The sequence below is a fragment of the Myotis lucifugus genome, unplaced genomic scaffold (genome assembly GCF_000147115.1).
Source record: "Myotis lucifugus unplaced genomic scaffold, Myoluc2.0 scaffold_58, whole genome shotgun sequence".
NCBI classification, from domain to species: domain Eukaryota; kingdom Metazoa; phylum Chordata; class Mammalia; order Chiroptera; family Vespertilionidae; genus Myotis; species Myotis lucifugus.
In genome coordinates, this window is record NW_005871106.1 from 2,581,385 (window position 1) to 2,604,509 (window position 23,125).

Here is a 23,125-nt window from a genome sequence, read left to right on the forward strand (position 1 = left end):
AGGAGCAGGTGTGCATTCTGGCTGGAGAAAGGAAGGACCAATATGTTGAGCTGTTGAGGGCACTGCATTTGTTTAGCTACTGTTACCTTCCCAGCGTGAAGGACATCAATGACCAGGTCGGGTGGGGATTGCAGAAGTCACAGGAGGAAGAGGTTCCATGAGCAGTCACTCAGGCCAAGGGCAGAGACAGACCAGCACCGCCAATGGAAAGGGGATGACACTTGTGGGTCAGCAGAATAGTGGCCCCCAAAAATGACCATGTCCTAATCCCTGAGCCTGTGAATATTTTCTCTCATGGCAAAAAGAATTGTGCAGATGTGATTAAGTAAAGAATCTCGAGATGGAGAGGCCACCTTAACTTCTGTACCCAATGTCATCACAAGGGTTCCTCTAAATGGGAGGCAGAAGGATCAGAAAAGGAGACGAGATGATAAAAACTGAAGTTGGAATGATGTGGGCCAAAGAACACAGGTGGCCCTAGAAGCGAGAAAAGGCAAGGAAACAGATTCTTGCCTACAGCCTGCAGAAGGAACACAGCCTTGCTGACCCTAATCTCATCAAGTGACAACAAGGTGGGGTAGCAGGGACCTGACTCAGGCAGGAATTACAGTTCTTAAAACCTTCTACCACAGTTGACCTCTACCCTGCCCTCTACTCTACACAGAAGCCCTGAGGAGGTTCTCAAGCTTCAGATTTCCAGGCTCTACCCCTGAAGTTCCAATCTGGTAGGTCTCAGCAATACCCACACATCTGTATTTTCCAACGTTCCACAAAGGTATGTGACATGGAGAGGATAGTTAGCATTTTTTAAATGTGAGGTGCCTGCACTTGGTTTCGTTTTCCCTGTTTGTGCCACCTCTTCTCCCTATTCTATTACATGTCCAGGATTACAATTATTAGGCCTTTCACAGAATAAAAAGTACTAGATGTAACTCAACAGGTATCATGGAAAGTAAAGCAAATAAAAAGTATTAGCTTCTCATTGCTAGCTAAAGTGCAATAATATAATGATGCAAATCTGACATAATTTTTAAATATAAATAGTCATTTTTTTTAAAGGATTCAAAATTTTTATATAGGATTGGAAATTCCTAAATAAAGACTTTCAACAAAATTATGTAATAATCTCTGAGTTTGGGTGGAAGGGAAAGGGAAAAACAGTCTGCCATCAATTATAGTTCCCTTGCCTTTTTTTAGGAGTCTTAGAAGTCACTAATTATAATATATTAAATATCTATGTCATGGCTTTGTGGAAGAAGTCACTATGTTGTGGACTGTGTTATCCATTTTAAAAATTATTCATTAAAATATGTATTGAGTACATATTTTACCATGTACTAGGTATTGTGCAAAACTTTGGAAATTCAGAGATATATTAGACAAAGTCTCTCCATCCTAATGAGAGACTAGAGTTAGAAAATTATCATCCAGGCAATGATTGAATTGTATATAGAATTCTGAGGCCAGAGAATGCTTCCCTGACATCTTGGGGGTGGTGGTGGTGGTAGTTGTTCAGTAAAGCTTCTTAGAGGAAGGACAGATGAATCTTGAATGATAGGAAGGGATTAGCTCAGTGAAGATGGTAAGCAGAGGGACTGGGAGTAGAGAGGAGGAAAGGAGAGAGCTGCAAGTGCACTAGAAAGCTGTGTGGTGAGAGAATAAAGCTTATTCTAGACATTGCTAGTATTGTTCATCAGGTAACAGACTTACATACTATAAATTAAATTGTCCCTGAAATACTGAAAACACAAACTGTGAAGAATAGGGCAACAGAAGGTTGGGTATCTAGGTAAAGATGATCCCCGGAAGCTGCACGCCCCCTGGGCCAGGAGTCACTTCGTCAAGTTCTGGGCATCTTCACAGTCAGGTAGGACATGATGTAGGTGTCTCACTGTCTCCTCTAACATGTTGCCTGCCCTACCACCTCAAAGCAACATATCAAAACAGATCCCTGTAGCTTGATTCTTGGGTGAAAGTGCAAGTAATACCAACTAATAAAAAGAAAGACTAACACTTATTGAGGGTTTACCTTGTGCATGTTGCATCCCATGTCCTTTACATGTACAATTTATTTAATCCTTCAACAACCCAAGGAGGTGGGTATGGCACTTTCCCTACTTTATGGATGAGGACACTGAGCACGGAGAAGCTGACTGGCTTGTCCAAGGACTGGGAGCTGGTAGGTAATGGCACCCAGGAGCCCAGCTCTACCGCACACACTCTGAAACACTAAGGCTATGATTAGCTTTGTTTTGCCACTTTCCAGCAGCTACAAATCTGATAAGTTGGTGTACTCTCTAGGCAAACAGTTTAATTCTAACTAATTCGCTTAAGTGTCGATTCCTTATAAAAATATAAGACCTTCAGTAGTTCACCTGGGAAAACAGTTCAACGGGTGCTGCTACAGCCTTCTGTTCTTTCAAGTACTGCCCCCAAGACCACGTGTCCTGTGCAGCCGCTGAAGGGACTGGGGAAAAACAAAACCAAAAAACAATGACTTTTCTTGAAACAATTAGTGACAGAAAAATAATGAAATTTGAAGATAAACCCAAGAAGCAGGCAAATTAATTAAATTGGTAATCCCAAGACCCAGCAACCAAAAAGAACCTTCTCTCTCATTTTCTGTGAGCATTGAGTAAAGTCATCTAACTATCCCATATTCAGCTTTTCCTGTTTTAGAACAGGCTTATGAATATAGCCTACACCAAGGAGACTGGTGGGGAACACTGTACACAGGGACCCTCTTACTCTTCATGAAAGAGTGAACAGGTACAGGTTCTCTACAAGATGATTTGGTTAATTTTAAGGTGAATGACTTGAGAACTTCTTTTATCATCTCCTTTAACTTTTACCTCTTTTTTGGTGTGAATGCCAATTAGTGGGACCTGTCAGAAGGCAATGTGGAATATATGTCAAAAGCCTTACAAATTATTCATAACTTGGAACCAGCAATTCTTCTAGGTATTTGTCTTAATACAATTACAGTGGATGTGTCCAAGGGACAAACACAAAAGTTTTTACCCTAGAGCTCTTTATAATAATGAAAAACAAACTAAAGGCCCACTAAGAGGGGGTTATTAAATGCATGCATAGACATGTTATTTTAGGAACTGGCTGTAAAGTTACATTATAGCACACTGTTAATGGCAGAGGAAGGCTATGTAAGTGGGGGCGGGGAGCAATTTTAGAAAACAAAATGACCCATTTGTGTAAAATATGTAGTGGAAATAGAAAGAGTATAATTATATAAATCTAAATCTTAAATGAAGTCATCTTTATGTACCAGGATTATAAAAAATGTCTTTCTAATTTTCTTTATTTTCCCGCTTTCCAAATTTTCTAGATGAATACCTATCCTTTGTAATTCAATAACATATTATCTTTAAATAATAAAAATTGGGCAAAAAGGACTAATTGTTTTAAGTTTATAATCTATGCCCCAGTAACTCCTCCTCTAAGATTATTACATGCTAAGAAAGTAGTCATGATAAAACTTAATAGTAAAATGTACATAAAATTATTATAGCAAAAATGCAAAAAAATTAATATGGGAGAAAGGTTAAATAAACTATGGTACATATATGTATGATTATGAAGTTACAAACATGCATATTTTCAAATAAAATATCTTGAGAAATTTTTGTGATGAGTAAAAATCAAAGTAAGGACACATAATAGTATATATAATATGATCTTAAATTTTAAAATAAAAATTACATATATTAAAACATTCACTTATCCAACATATTTATAAAGAACCTTCTTTGTGCAAGGTACTATGCATATTTGTGTGTCCACACATACAAGCACATGCATAGGAAAGCAGTTGGAACAAAACAGCAAAATATTGGCAATGGCTATACATGGGTGGTGAGATTAATGTAAATATTCTTTTCTTATGTGTTACTTATACAGTTTTAAAATTCTCTACAAGTATTATTAATTAGCCTTCCCTTCACACTGTGTACTCACACACTCACATACATACACATACACGCATCCTTGGAGAAGACTGATCAACATTTTTAACATTTATCTTTCTGAAAAATGCTCCAGAAGAAGGTACAGAAGGTAAAGGGTCCGAATTTCATGAGCACTGGTGGTGACAGGTGGGAAGATACACCTCTAAGTCAAACATCTGAAACCTCTCAAGACAATAAAGCAACTTGATGGAATAACAAACATAAAAATCTACCAAGTTGTGCATAAAAACTTCATGTAACATTTTAATTATGCAAAAAATATTTTCTGAGCTCCTCTTAATGTGCCAAGAAGTGTGCTGCCTGCTGGATTAAAAATATAACCCAGTCCCTGGTCTAATGGACGAAAAATAAATAAATAAATTTTCCTTTGGTATCCATACATATCACTGACAAAAAAAGAGAATATTTTATGTTCAGTTAATAAAGAAAAAATAACTTCAACGTACACATTTAAAATAGATACAACAGAGCATGCACAGTAACATAACATTTACTCTATACCAATCAACACACTAACTTATTATTGCAAAGCAATTGGACTTAATAAAGCATGAGAATTTTAAAAGCATTTTAATTATCAAGTACGCTGACAGAATTGTCATCAATGATTTTTCTTGTTTTGTTTGAAAACAGTGAGATATTATCGTGTGATTTCCATCAGAGCTCAGTCTGTTGGCCATTATACCACTTAAGGATTTGCTGCTATTTCTACCACAACATGAGATATTTTATTTTCCTAAACCGAGAAAGCAATTTGACAAATTCTGAAGATGATCTGGTAAGATTGTTCAACATTCTTATTTTCACATAAACATTTTACTACATTACAATTATATGCTTTGCAAAAACATTATAGCAGTGATGGCTCTAAAGCAAATATAGATATCTCATTTTCTACCACAGCTGTGTTCTTTAAAAGATTGTGGTAATTTCTCAACTTAATCATATTTTCAATTGTCATATATTATCATTTCACCAGAAGTAAATCAAATCTAAGACTTTATTTTATTATCACATAAGTTTGCAATGAACCTTTTAAAATTTATCAGGAAGAGAAAACATAATATCAAACAATAAAAGCTTTCAATGAATTAATTATTTTTGTAAAGCAAGAGAACTACTCAGCAATATAGTGCCTGCAAATACCAAGTCGCCTGCACCTGGAGCCTGAAGACAACCCTTTACTTGCCACTGATTCTAAAGTGTTCTGTCATCCCTTTTGTCTCTTTTCACCTTGTTTCATTCTTTTTTCACAGGGATTACATTACCTGAAACTAGCACTGGCTGAAAGAATGTAAGATCCTAAAAAGAAGAGATTTTGGCCTTCTTCATCATTATGTCTCTGGAGCTATAATCATGCTTGGCATAAATATTTGCTTAATTAATTAAAGGGAAGGCAGGCAGAATAGTACTTTAGGCTTTCATGGGGGACATCTATAATAGTGTCAACTAACTAACTAAATAATTAATTATAAATAAATAAATAAATAAATAAATAAAATGAATTCAAAGATATTTATTTTGAGCAACTCATTTCTCAATTTTCTGGAGGGAAGAAACCAATTATGCAACAGCACTGCTTCAGGTAGCAAACTTACTTTATTTTTTATGCAGTATTCTCAGACATACTAAAAATATGACCTTCATTTTATATAATACTAGAGGCCCGGTGCATGAGATTCATGCACTGGGGGCATTGGGGGATCCCTCAGCCCGGACTGTGCCCTCTCGAAGTCCGGGACCCCTCAGGGGATGTCCACCTGCCTGCATAGGCCCGATCCCCCCTGGGGGCCTAAGCCGGCACTCAGACATCCCTCTTGCAGTCCAGGCTCTCATAGTCCAGGACCCCTCACTCCTTACCACATGCCTGCAAGGGAGGCAGGAGAGGCTCCCACTACCACTGCTGCGCTCGCCAGCCATGAGCCTGGCTTCTGGCTGAACGGCACTCCCTGTGGGAGCATACTGATCACCAGGGGGAAGCTCCTATGTTCAGCGTCTGCCCCCTGGTGGTCAGTGTGCATGGTCAATTTGCATATTACACTTTTATTATATAGGACTAGAGACCTGGTGCATGAAATTCATGTGGGGGGGGGTCCCTCAGCCTGGCCTGTACCCTCTCACAATCTGGGACCACTGGCTCCTAACTGCTTACTTGCCTGCCTGCCTGATTGCCCCTAACCACTTTGTCTGCCTGCCTGATCGCCCCTAACCACTTTGTCTGCTTGCCTGATCGCCCCTAACCACTCTGCCTGCCTGCCTGATTGGCCCTAACCACTCTGCCTGCCTCCCTGATCACCCTTAACCACTCACCTGCTTGCCTCATCGCCCCTAACCACCTCTGCCTCAGCCCCCACTGTCACAGCTTCATCCGGAAGGACGTCTGGAATGACGTCCGGAGGTCATTCGGCTGTCTGGTCTAATTAGCATATTATGCTTTTATTATCATAGATTGGATATACATACTGTTTTATAAATCCCAAATTTCTTTGGCCATAGTAAAATGTTACAATTATTACTCTTCTGCCAAACATATGTAATACTTTCAACAATAAAGATTTGTAAATAAAAGAAAAAATGAGCATAGCCCTTTTAATATTCAGTTTATTACTTACATAGACAGCAAAAGACAACAGCAGTTAAAGGGGCCAGCTCCCTGTGTCCATTGCACAAGGTGACACTGAAACAAAAGGGACCAGCTACTGCAATGTGGATGTCAGCTCAGCTACCCTGTTCCTGAGGAGCCAATTTCCAGCTGTAGCAATGTTGTTTTATAGCCTACAGTAGCACTCAAAGGGGATGGAGAGACAGGGTGAAGTGAAATGCCTCAATCTCATTGCCAGGAGGCAATGAGAAACTGTCTCAGGATAAACTCCTGGGGGAGGCCTGTAGGCAAATGAAAAATGACCTGTAGCAGCTCCTCAGGAGCCTCCAAGTTGTCATGTTCCAGGAGGATCACAGGGCATTCTGTTAAGACTTAGATCACCTGCAGGGAGGCTTTGTCTACCTGACCTAATTAGATATGTGCAATGTTACAGAAACCATGCTAGAGCCATTCCCCTACAAAAAAATGGGTGGATTTGGCTTTTACAAAATAGAGAGAGATACAACACCTTCCCCTTGTGGAAATAGGCAGGACCATGTCTTTTTTTCTCTGAGCAGTATGAGGTAGTGCATGTGTGTGTGTGTGTGTGTGTGTGCTTCCTTTCTTCTAAAAGCAAGAAAGAATCCCTCCACTGGTCTGCAGGCCTGAGGTGTTTGGTTTACTTAGCCTCAGCCAAATTTGCAGATCAGCAAATACTGTAACTTCCTTCACAAAAAGTAGCAATTTGTGCCTGGTGAAATGACAAGCTGACACATTTGTATTTTACCACTCACTGAATTTTGCTTTGTTCTCAAACACACACCTTGAGATTTGTTAGCCTATTCATCAGACTAGCAAGAGCAAAGGCTAGAAATTGAAAGCAAAGAACACAGAAGAAAATGTGCTGAAGACAGCCAAAGTAAAATGTCAAGAAAGCAAGATGGTAGGAGCCAAGCTCATTGACCAAAGCAACATTATGAGATGATAAGGAATTGCTTCTAAGGTCTTAGCTTCTTGTTATCTGTTACTACTATCAGGAGTTCATGGCACCATGGACATGTCACATTTCTGCAGCATGCCTTTAAAAACAAACAAACAAACAAAAAACATGGCCATGAACCAATGTTCTCCATTGACCATAATTATTTTTCTTGTCTACAGGCCCAAGTATAGGCCTACAGAAACTATGAACAAAGGGAGTTGCCTGGCTGGTGTGGCTCAGTTGGTTGAATGTCATCTCATGAACCAAAAGGTCACAGTTTGTTAATTTTTTAATATATATGCATATTTTTATAAAAAGATTGGCCCACACACTGATTTTCATCAGTACAGAAACAGCATTAAGGCCATAGCACACTGCAAGAAATGAGTGAAGAACAGAATGCAAACAAGTGCCTAATAGTTCACAAGCAGGCTCACCTTGGAGGAAATGACGATACTCAAACCAACTAAAGTTTTAAAGAATTACTTATATAGTCTCCCATTTTAAAACAGCTTTACATACCTGATTTAGTTTACATTAAAATATATCCCAATGAATCAATTTGTTCCATATTCAGAAATATAAACACATATCACATTCCTCACTGCTAAAGTTTTTGTCATAAATTCTCTTTTATACTAGAAAAAAGGCAACAGTTGTTTTTAAACAGGCTCTATTAATTACAATTTTTACTCTGTACACACAATGATTGGCTGGTTTTCTCCTTTTAACACAAAAAACAAAAAAAAACCAGTACCATGAGAATAACAGTGATTGACTTGCAAAGTTTGTGTCTGAAAGATCACAGTTTGATTCCCAGTCAGCGCGCATGCCTGGGGTTGTGGGCTCGATCCCCACTAAAGGGTGTGCAGGAGGCAGCCGATGGATGTTTTTCTCTCTCATTGATGCTTCTGTCTCTCTCTCCCTTTCCCTTCCTCTCTCTAAAATAAATAAAATAAAATAAAATCAGAGGGAGCAGATGAGAAGAACTGCAGTAGACCCAGCCAGGGCTGCCACCTGACCTTCACAGCGGGAATCAACTACAGAAGTAATAATGGACCAAGCTGTGCAATGTGAAAAGAGAGACTAGGCAATAAAGGAGAAGGGCCCATTGCTGAGGAAAACAAATCTATGAGTGTGGCAAAACAAAGGAGCTAAGCAAAAACACCAATCAGGAAAAGGCAGGTCCCATGCTTGGATGGGTTGAAGGCTGTGCATTGACTGATTTTCTTAAAGGTGTGCGCACATGGCATTATTTTATGAATGCACAGCTGCACTTCCCTGAGCCAGACAATGCATTTATAGACAGCAGAACACTGAGATACACAGAGATTTAGCTCTTGAAAATATTCCTTTTACAGCGCACTCACAATATCTAATGGGACTGGGTAGCATCATCCCCTTGTAAAAGGAGTTCACACTTTCAGTATGACACATCCCAGACCAGATATCCCTTAATCCTGAAGAAATTTTTTAGATTATGTAAACCAAGCTGTATCCCACTTTATCATTTCAGATCTGGCGTTCTGAATAATTGAGTTTACTTAAATTAATTTAAAAAACTTTACTTTGTATTTCAATTTGTGATATAAATACTCTTCCATATGTGTGCACTAGCATTTTTGTTTTCAATCCTTCTTATAAAAAATATAAAACATAAAAGCATAGCATGCTGTTAAATATGTAAGGAGATCTAATTGTCATCCAATTCTATGATTTTTTTAAAACCTTAAATTTCTCTGTGCATGACCTCATTTTTACTTACAAAGATACCCTATGAGGAGCCCTGATATTAGCAGCCCCAATGTGGAACTACTCTGGCCACTTCCCACTCTGCCCACTCAGTCTCCCATTTGTCCCCCTCAGAGAACACAGATTTAAAAATTGCTGTGACAAATGCCTCACTTTGGCAAAAAGAACATCCAGTTCTAGGAAACTGCACAATATTTATTAGTAATTTCCTGAACTAAAATTAAAAATGGCAGAGGGTGAAGAATGAATAAATTATCATTCTTAAGGAGAGAGCCATCTAATCTTAAGACTCATGCCTCAGAGCAATACCTTTCCAATTCCATTAGCTGCGAAAACAACCCTTCACACCAATATTTCAACTTCATTTCAAAAGTTACACTGCATATGGCTCCTTCAGGTAACATCTTAGAATATGTGAGAAAATCAATTGCGGGTAGCAACAAACGAATTTTACAACATTCTGATATAAATAATGCCTTCTATTGTTGTCCCAACTAGATATGATACAATTCTCCTAATCTTAGCAACTTATCACTGCTGGGTAATAACCCCCTGCAGCAGCAGCTCCCTAAATAGAACTCACTTTCCATGCTCTCACATTCTAATAACTCTGCCACATCACTGTAACAAGGACTTTTTCGAAAACATTTTTCATTTGCACATTCAGGCTGCTTCTCATTTCAGTACAACTGAACTTAAAAATCATCGTTGCTCATCTCCCTAGTCAAACCAGGTACTGAGAGTTGGGATATAACCAGAGAATTTCACTCTTGTCCTCATCTGGCATTTACCTTAGGGGATAGGCACACAGTGCAGACAAAGTCACCCCCATCATAACATATGGCAGGATTCAATGTCTAGGTGAATAAACAAGCAGGCAAGAGTTCTAATATGCACCAGTTAATAAACCCAAACAATGTGTCTGGGAACAAATGAAGAAGGATTACTTCTGAACAGAGAAAACTTCCTGTCACTGTAGCCTCAGAAAGAGGGTTCGGTGGACAGATAAGATTAGAAGTCAGACTGCAGGAGGCCAAATTATAAAAAAGGAGAATCGAGAAAACAGCACGTGTGGACTTCACTTTGAGACATTATTTATATCAGAATGTTTACAACTGAAGAGCAAGAGACAGGTAACCTGAAAGCTTGAGGAGGGAAAACAGAGTCAAAGGAAAATAATTTTCTTTTTTACCTTTTTAAAGGAATATAGGAAGAAGAGGGCATTTTGGTTCAACAGCTAAGGGAGATAAACCTACAGAGAGGAATGAGGCTCTTAGAGAATGGGGGAGAGAAGCAGAACAGAGAGAATGTTTTAAGAACATAGGTAGAAGAAGGACTCTGAGATGAAAAGGGAAGAGATGAACAAGATTAAAAACAGGGGACTTTTTGGGTGCTAGGGAAGAAGACAGAAAACATTACACTGAGTAGCCTTCATCTCCTTCATGATGCAGGAGGGCATCTGCAAAGAGTCAAGGTTATAGTGGTTATGTTGGGAGCCCTAGGAAAGGGAGAATTATGGAAATTCAACGAGGACTGAAAAAGAAATACAAAGCAATCCTGAGAGCCCCACTGAATTAACTGGAGATTCTGCAGAGAGGCGACTGGCACTGAGGGACTTTCTCCATCAGCTCTTGGCAGTCTGCGAATGGAAGCAGATGGTGAAGTTTGTGGACAGCTGGGAACTGATGAGGAGATGGCCAAGTGGATGAGAGACTCTAAGCCAGGAGAACAGAAGATAAAATGTTTAAGGGGCCCCAACTGGCCTGGGAGGCATATGACATCTGAAAACAACTGACAGGGAACAAGAAGCAACAGAAAATCTAAAATACAGAATCCTATACATTTAAAAACTTCCACATATTTGAAGAAGTGAAAACAACTGATGTGATCAAGTGGGTGTGATCAAGAAGAGGATTTCAAAATTTTGTTAATCAACAGTTTATTCAGCATACATCTATGTCTGGCACTATGCTCAGATGTTCCAGTTTCTTCTACTGTACGACCTATTCAAATGTTCAACTTTTTTATCAGTGTATCTTGATAATCATTAGTTTGCTAGGAAATTATCTAGTTCCTCCAGAGTTTCAAATGTGTTACATGTATTACTCTCTCTCACTTCTACTTAGTTCCCAAAAATTTATTTATTTATTCACTTAAAATGCCAATAACAAACTCCTTACACTAATAATATCTATTTTTATCTTAATTTATTTTATTGTTGAGAGTATTACAGATGTCTTCCAGTTTCCTTCCTTTGCTCCCTCTCACTGCTACTTTTTTAAAAAAAACTCCTACATCACTAGTTAATTTTCCTTTCTCAATTAGTAATTAAGGTTAAGATGCATATGGAACATGCATTTGGAAGATTCCTGGCTTAGGAGATGGGTAAATGGTGACAACATTAGAAGAGAGCAAGAACAAAGAGAACGAGAAGAATGTGAAGGTAGCGAATTGATATAATGAAGGAAATCCAGGTGAAGTAAACTTCCAGTGTGGAGCTGAGATATGAATCTGCAGCTAGGTAGAAAGAACTGGGGTAGCATCAAGACAATAACACGTGCTAGATGGTTTGGCTCAGTGGATAGAACATTGGCCTGCAGACTAAAGGGTCAGAGGTTCGATTCTGGTCAAAGGCACATACTGTCCCAGTTGGGGCATGTGCAGGAGGCAACCAATTGATGTGTCTCTCTCACATCCATGTTTCTCTCTCTGTCTCTCCCACTCCCTTCCACTCTCTCTAAAAATCAATGGAAAAATATCCTCAGGTGAGGATTAGCAACAACAACAAAAAGACAATAACAGAAGTCACCAAGAGAAAAAGTGTTAAAAAAGAGAAGCAAGTTGAAACACAGGGGAATCTCTACACTTAAATGGAAGGTAGAGAATAAATAACTGATAAAAGAGTAAGCATTGAGATATACAAACCAGGACAGAATGATCTATCAGAATACAAGGAAAGAGCAAATGAAGGAGGAGGAGGTGGAGGAGAAGGGATAGGAGAGGAGGGAGAAGAAGTGAAGGAAGAGTAGATGGAGAAGGAGAAGAAGTTGGAAAAGAGGAAGAAATAGTCAACACCTCAATTGAGAGGGCAGTTCAGATGGGTGACTGTAGAACAGAAGAATGAAGCCAAGAAGAAATTGCCAAAATAAAGGGTTCACTTTAACAACAGGGCTGAATGAGGATCAGGATTCCTGAGTGGGCCTAGTACTGTCACTAGAAGAGAGTAAAGAACTAAGGACTCTCAAAAAATCTGAATATTAAAATAATCAGTTGATGGTGAAGGTCACAGGAAAGAGCACATTTATATTCAGATTTTACAGTTATCTGAATTCCCCTTGATGTGGGGCAGAAAGGTCTATGAAGATCATTTTTGTCACTGAGATTCCTTAAAGAAGACCCATGTAATTATGGATTGATATTAAAATACTCTCCTATGAATACCACCCTGCAAATAATCAAATTAACATACTTCTATATAAGATGGCAATATTCTCTTTGGAAGTGATTAACTACGTATTTACCTTGACCTTTTTCATCTATGTATCCTGGAGACATCTAATAAAATCTGTTAAATATAATTTAGCTCCAGTTGTTATTGTTACTTTCATTAATTTAAATAGTTCTATCAGGATTTAGACTTTCCTCTATTCAAGATATTCCCTGCTAGGCTGTAATTAATGCACATACTTAAAATATTATTCAAATTGTTGTTTTATTCTTTACACTAAAATATTTTAAATAAATTATTTTCCAAAATCATATCTTAACCTCTTAACTTTCAAGCCTTTTAAAACAGCAACCATTCTTAGTGAATGTAAATTTTAAATCCATAAAAGAAGACTGTTTCCATTCACTAGTAGACCATCTGAGGCAACGAAGAGTAGTTTCATTAGTTGAAAGATAAATTAACACTGTTTAAAGGATAGCTATAATATATAAACATCTAAAATAGTTTCATAAAATGAAATTCCTAGAAAGTACACTCAAAGGCATCAGTGGAGATTCCAATAGTCACCACTGGACTCCTCTATTGAGCTCTTTAGAACTCTTTTACAATGACAGCCCTAGTCCTGACTTGAATTATAATGCTGTATAAACACAAGAAAGTGCAATAACTGTAGATCTAATAACTAATAAACTCTAAACTATGTGCTAAAGGAGGTGAATAATGGCATTGTTCCCTAAGTAATAGGTACAAAATAATTTCCATTTCTTGCAAGAAAGCCCAAAGTGAATCTGCAAGTTATAACTTGTGGTTGACAGAATAATGGCTTCCTAAAGATGTCCATATTCAGATCCCTAGAAACTATGATTATGTTACATCATATGTCAAAAGAGATTTTGCAGATGTGATATATTTAACTCCTTGAGATGGGATGTTACCTTGGATTATCCAGGAGGGCCCAATATAATCTCAGGGGTCCTTAAAAGTAGAGAAGCTTTCATAGCTGTGTTCAGAAGATGTGACTCCAACAGAAGGGTCAGAGAGATGCTAGGTTGCCGGCTTTGAAGATGGAGGAAGGGGCCATGAGCCAAGGAGTGAAAGTGTCTTCTAGAAGTAGGAAAAGGCAAGGAAACAGGTCCTCCCTTAGAGCCTCAAGAAGGAATGCAGCCCTACCCACATGTTACCTTTAGCCCAGTGCAACTCATGTCAGACTTCTAACCTACTGAGTTGTAAGATAACACATTTCTGCTATTGGAGTGGTTAAGTCATGACTATATGAAACTAATACAGAACTGTTCATATATATATATATATATATATATATATGAAAGGTTAAGTGACCATCTGACCATCCGACCAGCCAGTAGGTATGATGCACACTGACCACCAGGGGGCAGATGCTCAATGCAGGAGCTGCCGAGCTGCGGTGACTTGGCAGCAGCAGTTCTCCAGTGATGCACCCTGGAACCAGAGAGAAGGGAGCCAGATTCCAGGGAGCGTCACCCGAGAACCACCCTCTCGCAATCTGGGACCCCCTCGGGGGATGTCAGAGAGCCAGTTTTGGCCCAATCCCCACAGGCCAGGTCAAGGGAACCCACCTGCTGGAGGGACCCCGCTCATTCCGAGATACCCTTTGAGCCGTGGCCAGCCTGGGAGGGACGGCGAGAGGTTGGCTCCAGGGTGTGTCCGGACTATCTCGCCTAGTCCTGCCCCCATCAGCTACCTACTAATTAATTTGCTTTCAATGTGCATGAATCTATGCACTGGAGCACTAGTAAATAATAAGTAATGATATTTAGTAAACTGTTCAAATTTACTAAATATGTAATAATTCTGAAAATGGAACAAATAATCATATTTAATTTGCCTTAAAAATAAGAAGGAATCCACAAATAAATAAATTCGTTTAGGACAATAGTTACCACATCGTAGGTACTGTATTCCCTCTAATTTAAACTGGGGTTCACTGTAGATAATACAGAAATTATAAAAGAGCAATTAAGAGAATTCATCCATAGCTAATATTTTCCTGTGTCTTTAAGCCAATGTTCCAGGAATTAATTTCTAATAGCACATGTAGACAGCATCCAAAACTATTCACTATCTTAGCATTTTTTTAATACAGAAAGAAAGTTTATGACGTTAACTCTCCAAAATAGTTTTAAATATAGTGATAAAGCTTCAGGGCTGGAAGACATCTAATAAATCAGCTAATCATTTTAAAGATGAAGAAAGTGATTTCCCCAAGGTTTAGTTTTGGCATAAATATCTTATTTCATGGAGACATTACCTTGATAAGCCATAAATGTACACTAATTTAAATAACTGGTTTCAATTCCCAAGCAACCTTTCTATGTTTTAAAAACCATCAATAAAACACAGCTTCCTTGTCAAATTAAATCTTGAACTACTGAATTCAGATTTGCTATTATAAGACATTAATTATGACAACTATATGAGAAAAAATAATTTCTCCTAGAATCCTAAGCCCTGTGAAGACAACTACAGATACTTAAAAGTCTCTCCCCCCAAAAAAGGCAAACCATGAATACTTTTTGACATATACTTTTTGACATATAGCAAAATTAAAATAGCAATGTCATAAACTCCTAAAACCTGCCTTTATATAACTTCATGCAATCTTTCTTTCCAAATCTGTCACACAGACAGATTCATTTGAGGTACCAACTTTGCAGAGAGTGCTGTGCCAGGTCCCTGGGCATGTGGAGAACAGCACACCATGCCCCTCCCAAGGTACTGCCCACTACTGCTCTTTCCTTGGTTCTGATAACTCCATCTTGGTTCTGCACGGGCTTCTCTTCCTCTCTCACCTGAGAGATTATCCTCAGCCTCTGCTAACTGCTCCCCTAGAGAGGGCTCTCTGCACTCTCAGGTTCATCTATGACCCACATGCTTGAGGATCACCAAATCCAAACCTGCTCCTCAGACTCTTCTCACCAGCTTCTGACCCAGCCCCTTCAAATGTGCCATAGGCCCTCAATCTCCACATGAAAACCTAGCACTGTCCCTCAAATGTGGTCCATATGTTCCTTAAGTCAGTGAATGGTGTCTATATTAGATCCAGTGATCCCTCCTCCAGCTCTTGTCGTGGGCCACTTAGCAGATCCTGTGGCTCCTACCTCCTATAGTTTTGGAATCTGTCTCCTCCTCTCAGCCAGCCCCTGCTCTGTAGTACATGGGCAGCCCATCTCATCAGTTTTTGGTAGTACACTGACCTCTTGGCTCATCTTCTGTCTACACCCGCTCCCCCATCTTACTTAAGAGATATCTCTGGAGTTCTCTCTCCACAAGAAAGGCTATCCTCTCCTTCCCAAAGCTTCCCAGTATCTTTAGTAATTGTAGTACAATGTCCAACCAGCTTAGCACAGCAAACAAGGTGCTTCTCCCCTGACCTATACCAACATCCACCCTTATCAACTGGTTTCTCTCTTCACTTACTCAACAAATACTTATGAAGGACCTACTATGTGCTAGACTCTATGAACACAGTGGACAAAAATAAACACTACCCCTCACTCACAAGCTTTAAAATCTAGTCGAGAAGAATCAAATAATCCAGAATATGATTATAAATACTAGAGGTCTGGCGCACGAAATTCATGTGTGGGTACAGTCCCTAGGCCTGGCCAGTGATCAAGGCCATCTTCCCCAGCTGCCTGCAGCTGACCCCGCCCCATACCGCCACCCACCCCCAGTTCCCTGTTCGCCATCAGGCAAGCAGAGCCTGCTGGCCAGGGAAAGGGACCAAGAGGTGGTCAGTGCACCTTACAGTGACTGGTCCAGCAGTCATTCTGGTCATTCTGCTATTAGGGTCAATTTGCATATTACCCTTTTATTATATAGGAGGATAGAGGCCTAGTGCACAGGTGGGGGCCAGCTGACCTGACCTGAAGGAGGCCCTGGATTGGGGTCCCCGCTGGGGGGAAGGACCACCAGAGCAGGGGCCGTGGCATTTGTAGGCCGGCCCTGCCCCCGATCAGGGAGGGGGGTCCCCACTGGGATGGGGCCGGCCTGGGCGAGGGGCCTGGGGTGGCTTGCAGGCCAGCCGCACCCCCCCCAGCTTTGTCAGGAAGGACGTCTAGAAGATGTCTAGTCTAATTAGCATATTACCCTTTTATTAGTATAGATACTGATTTCACAGAATACTGGTATAGCACCTTGAGAGCATAGAACAGATAGCTCAACCTAGCCTGGGAGATCAGGGAAAGCTTTCCTAACAAAAGAGGAGGAACACTCCAGACAGGAAGCACAGCAGTTACAGGTGTCCTATAGCAGGACCTTAAATAAGGCCAGTAATTATCAGAGCACAAGAGATGAATGAGCACATAGCTGAAGATGATGCTGAGAAGACAAGAAAGGGCCAGATTCTGCAGGTTTTAGACACCTGAGTAAGGATTTGCTCATATCCTATCCTACTGGCAATAGGGAGCATTTGAAAGATTTTAAGCAGAGAAAATATAGGGTTGTTGACAGGATCCAGCTTGTGCTTTGAAAAGGGCAATGTGGCTGTATTGTGGAGTCTGGATTAGGTCATCTCAAGAGTAGGTCATGGGACATCAGCTGGAACAGCCAGGCAAGGGGTGACAGGGATGACGGCTTGAACTCAGATGGTGGCAGGAAAGATGAAAAGAGTAGAAAGACTGGAGAAATATTCCAGAAGCAGAAGCAATAGCACTGAGGACAGACTACTCATGGGAAGTGAAAAAATAAGGTGTCTAGATGGCCACCCAAATCTTGCCTGGGGCATATGATGGCTGGGCAAAGTGCCCAACTAGGGAGGTCTTCATAACCTAGGAATTGGGTCTGAGCATTTCTAAGATGACAATGACTTTAAATCAAATACACGATTTTTATCCCCAAATAACTGATATATTTCTCAACCTTCCAAACATTTTTATAAATCAATATATCTTTTAATTCTGCTCAACTTACTAAAGACCAAACCTTTGCCACTATCATTTTCTCATGCTCTTCATTTACATCAGAACAGTCAAAAAATATTGGCAATAATCTTCTATTTTCACTTAAAGTGTTTCACAAAAAAATGTTATTTTCTATAGTAAGCTACATCCCAAAGAGGCTTTTCAGGAAAGGCTGTCAAAAATATATTATGCCACTCACTTGCAGTTATGTACGATAAGAACAACAAATGGATTTTTAGAGGTGTAACTTCATAGCTATCTTTTCCTTAAAGAAAAATAAGATCTTCCTTAAGTAGGATAAAACACTTTTTAAAAAATGATTTAACCAATGCTAATTCTCTAGAGTAAATAATTTTACAACAGTTTTTTAGGAATCTCAAATAAAATATGACAGCTGATACCAAAAAGATTCTAAAAATTATTAAAAACTAATAAATTCCCTATTTAACTGTTCAAGAAAAACACCATTTGTTGAGTGTTTATCAAGAGCCAAATAAATCATAAACATTTTCTCATTTAATTCTAAATTTTTATGAAGAGATTGTAAAAATAAAGGAAAACCTCTTTCAAAATGGAGTCAGGAGCCATGAAGAAAGAGCTCTCATGCACACACCACTCAGCAGGAAGAAGCTTACTTTACATACCATACAGGAAGAAGGAAGATTTTTCTCCTTGCCCCACAACAACTCAGCCAATGAGAAGCTGCCACAAGCCCAAACTCTCACTCTTCTCCAATAAACTTTTGTTCAGTATCACCCATCCCATCATCCTCCCCTCCTCTATCAAAGCACGCTCCTCCTGTGTTCTCCAGACTTGCCTATGGTTAACTATAGTTTGCTTGTCCCAAATGGCATTTCTTCTATTATACCCAAATAAACTCAATTTTCCTGGCTAAATCATTTACCTTTCTGTCTTCTTAAAATTTAGAAGGGGGAAAGCCAGATAACTTGCCCAATTGAAGAAATCAGTTGTTTTTATTTGGGAGACTTCAAATGCAGACGTCTGGAATTACCTAGTGATTGGCAATACTAATTCTATAAACTTTAAACATACATATTTATTAACAAACAATACTTACTGATACAAGCCTCTTTTTAGGGATATCTATGATAGTTGTTACATTTTTTGAATTACCAGGTTAGCTCAAAGAGTTTTCAAAAGAACCAAAAAGAATCAATCTCATGGCATGACTATATCAATAAAAATCTAGTTCAGTCCCCAAGGAAACAGAGGCTATATTAGACACCATTAATATTTTAATTATTAGCAGTTACTTCACCCATACCATTTCCAAGCAGGATTCCAGTTTTTTCCTACCTTTATTTTAATAACTACAAAGAAGGGAAAATGTTAAAGTAGAAAGTTCATAAATAAATAGAAAGTGCATAGGCTTTAGAATTTGCTAAATTTGGGAGTTCAAATCCTGGATTCACCACTAACTAGTAAAGTTCACCCTAAATAAATTAAATGGCCTCTCAAGGCTTTATGAATGATAACACATGGGTCAATGTTAATGACACAGATTGATCATTCAATAAATTAGTTTTAATAGAATTTCCAAATAATATAACTTCCAAAGAAAGACCTTGCTTGTTGTAAAATCACTACCAAGAATTGAGTGTTTTTCACTATAATTTCTGTTCACTTATAAATATGTATGTGTACATAATTTTTGTTTTATTATATTCAATACTAGAGGCCCGGTGCATGAAATCGTGCACATGTGCAGTCCCTAGGCCTGGCCGGCAATTGAAGCACAAGTGTCTGGCATGGAAAGGCAGGTCCCAGCTGACCTCTGGGCCCTGGGCAGCACCTGGACCCCTAAACCCCTGTGCACCCCCCTGCGGCTGAGTCACGGTGCCCAAGTTCTCATGCAGAGATGCAGTGAGCACAGCCGGACCACACGGGCCGGGCCAGGGCACAGTATGGGCCTCTAGCGGAGCCACAGGGAAGCTGGGTGGTTATGGTGCACTCTCCTGGTGGCCTTGCAGAGCGGCTCCTGTGTGAACAGCATGGAAGCTCAGTGGGTAGGGTGCACTCTTCCGGCTGGCCTCGCAGACCGGCACCTGCATGAACCCATGGGGAGCCCGACCAGCCCCTGTGGTCCAAGCAGCTGTGGCCTGGCTCACCTGGAACACACCGCTCGGGTGCAGGGTGGGCTCCTCGCGGGCACCCGGCACCTGAGCATGGGGACTTCCCCAGCGTGTGAGCCCTGGTGTCCCAGGGGAGAGTAGCAGGGGGAGTGAGAGCGACTCGGCGGTCCCCAGTAGCTGGCGAGAGGTCACAGCCCCATGTCATAGCGAGTGGTCAAACTCCCAGTCTCCCAGTCGAATGACTGCCCAAAGGGACAATTTGCATATTAGGCTTTTATTATATAGGATATAAGATAAATTATTAGATCTCTTTTGTTTTGCAAGTAGCCTACAGAAAAGATCAAACAATTCCCAGGAACTATAGGAAGAAAATCCCCACTTTAATACTAGGACAACAGGCAATTTAGAGAATAGTTCCCTTTATCCCACTAAAAGTGGTAAAAATATAAATTACCTCAAACCCCTCACCCCCAATAATTCAATTTGCATTTCAACTAGCAGCTTGTAGCATCTGTATACACAAGCCAAATCTCATCCTTCTTCTAAACATTGAGCTATCTATGTTCTACACCTGGGAAAATAACAACAATATCAGATTTAGAGAAGAATAAACCACAGGATGAAACATTTGAAAATGAATCACTAACTATAAAACAAGTCTGGCAATGGAAGGACAACAGCAAAAAGTTACTGTCCATTAAAATGAAAAACTATATTTTTAAAAATGTAGTTGGCTGTAATGAAACTATAATAAATTGCTAAAAAGAATCTTTTGGAGACTGAACATTTTTAATGGTTGGTCTAATTCTGCTTTTCTTTTTGTGGAGTCAATGCTTCAACCATGGGATAAGAGGATCTAAAACAATTTACATTAGTGGGAAAATATAGCTGCAAGGAAGAAACAACAACATAATAAATCACAACCTTTCTCTCAGAAGAAAATAAATGTGTTGTTTTTAAAAACAAAAAACAAACAAAACAAAACAAAAAAAACTGCTGTTAGGGCCAGGTACAGTCCAAATTTATTTCTGGAATTCCAGTGTTGCATAACTGAAGTATATTTCAATGGAGCTGAACATCAAGTTATATAATTATCAATTACCATATTCTATTTTGTTTGTTTGTTTTTTTAAGTAAAGAACAAGATAGGACTGGGGTGACAGTAAGAGAAGAAAATAATTTAAAGTAGCATATTTTTCTTAGAGTTAAAAACAATTTTTATTTTAAAAATCATTTAGGTGAAAGGCCACAAATTTTCAATATTTTGTCCCAAGACTAAGCAATATAAAATGATCTTTAAAAACCTAAATTCTGCCTAGCTGGTGTTGCTCAGTGGTTGAGTGTCAACCCAGGAACCAAGAGGTTGCCAGATCAACAAGCTTGGATTGTGGGTTCAACTCCCAGTAGGGGCCAGGCAGGGGGCAGCCAATGGATGTTTCTCTCTCATCAATGTTTCTGTCTCTCTATCGCTCTCCCTTCCTCTCTCTCTAAAAATCAATGAAAACGTATTTAAAAATAATAATAAAAATAAAATAAAATAAAAACCTAAATCCTTTTTTAGTAATTTTTTCAAGGTATTTTTAGATTTTTCTTTTATTAGAAATTTAAACCTTACTCAACAATCACTTAAGGTACTTTAAAAGATCATTAAAGAAAAATTATCAATTTATATTCTTTCTTCCCATGGAGAACAGCACAAATGTTGAACATTCATTTTACAGAAAGTTTAAAAACAGTTATTCTCTTGTGTAGCAATAATCAGAAAATATATGGAATATATATTCCAGGCAATCAGCATCTGCATTTTTCATTTAAATTTAAAGCATCAGAGTATTAGTTGAATATTCCAAAGCTGTATTAGTAACCATAATAAGTGCTATTCATCTTAAAGCAAATGTATAATCCCTAAAACATGACTTTAATAGAAGAGTACAAGTGCTATATTACAAGAGTAAACCAACCTGGGAAAAGCTAAGGGAAGAATTATAAATTAACTAAGTGGGATTTCCTATTTTCTTGTTCACAGGAAAAGTTTACAAATCAAAAGTTGTTTTACTTAAAGCTTTTTTAAAAAGCAACTAAATGAGATAAGAACTTCAAACTTTTTCTTGATGAATATAAGGGTGGGGCAAAAGTAGGTTTATAGTTAGTTATTCATATGGAAAATAATACAAGAATAAACTGTTTTGCGTTCTCACAACTATAAACCTACTTTTGCCCCACCTTATATTTGAAAATCTTTGATTACATTGATAAAGTCAACAGAATATGCAGCGCACTGTTGATAAATAATACTACTATTATAGACTAAAATTAATAAAACTAAGACAACTAAGGCCACCTAATAAAAGTTTCATTTAAAAGCTGTTTCTTATGAACTAAAGCTGGAAATGGTGGTGATAATTACCATGACTCAGAGGAGCTGCCCCATCCCTGGGCTTTCCTTCTTCAGCTGGCTCCTAGAACACAGGAAATGTGGTTTAGACCATATTTTTGGATAACTGTTTGAAACACTGAAAACTAACTTTTCTGTTTGCAGGAAGCCAATCCATGAAAAGCACTGTAATGAAGGGGACAATATATCAAGAGTCAGTGCCCTCCAGGTGGGTGTACCAATCCTAGGAAAGGCATACCACAATCCATTCTGACACAGGAGGAATCCTTTATTACTGTTGCAGGGAGGAAAATTAATTTTTCCTCCTGCCCTTTAAGTTCTTCTGGCTGACCTAATAGTCAAATTAATATGAGACAGATTAATAGGAGAAAATGAGCAAATTTATTACGTATTTACATATGGGGGTTTCATAAAAATAGGAGACCCAAGGACAGATAGGCAGGGAAGGCTTATATGCCATCTTGAGCTAAGGAGAAAGGGGTACAGGGATTGTGGTTTGGCATTTCAAAGGACAGGATGGCAATTCACAGGGAGGTGGAAAAGAAAATGTTTGGTAAATAGATATTTGCTGGACCGTCTTTAATAATAAACATAGAGAGGATTTTGTTCAAAGGGGCCTTGCTAGATTCCTCCCTATCGTACCAGTTTATATTAAACTACTAGAGGCCCGGTGCATGAAAATTCATGCACTGGAGGGGTGTGCCTCAGCCTGGCCTGCCCCCTCTCACAGTCCGGGAGCCCTCAGGGGCGGGAGGTGACCCAGCAATCAGGGGAAGGTGACGCCCCCATCACACCTCTGCTGCTGCCACTGCCGGCAGCACAAGCCTCGGCCGGCCCTGGTTACCTGCGCCTTGGATGGCCCTGGGTGGCTAGGCAGCCACCATCCAAGGCTTGCCTGTGCCTTGGGCCGGCCCTGGGCAGCTGGGGGGCTGGGGGACTCTGGAGGCATGT

General features: G+C 39.4%; 1 protein-coding gene across 1 annotated transcript in view; it reads right to left on the reverse strand.

Annotated features, from left to right (window-relative positions):
- The window catches only part of L3MBTL4 (L3MBTL4, histone methyl-lysine binding protein), a 258,068-nt gene that overhangs the window by 219,350 nt on the left and 15,593 nt on the right, over nt 1-23,125 (reverse strand). Inside the window, exons 2-3 of the mRNA XM_023754274.1 lie at nt 22,187-22,238; nt 2,376-2,467 (exon numbers count right to left, since the gene is read on the reverse strand). Of these exons, the coding sequence (XP_023610042.1) occupies nt 2,376-2,467; nt 22,187-22,238 (144 nt within the window). The remainder of the gene's footprint in view (nt 1-2,375; nt 2,468-22,186; nt 22,239-23,125) is intronic.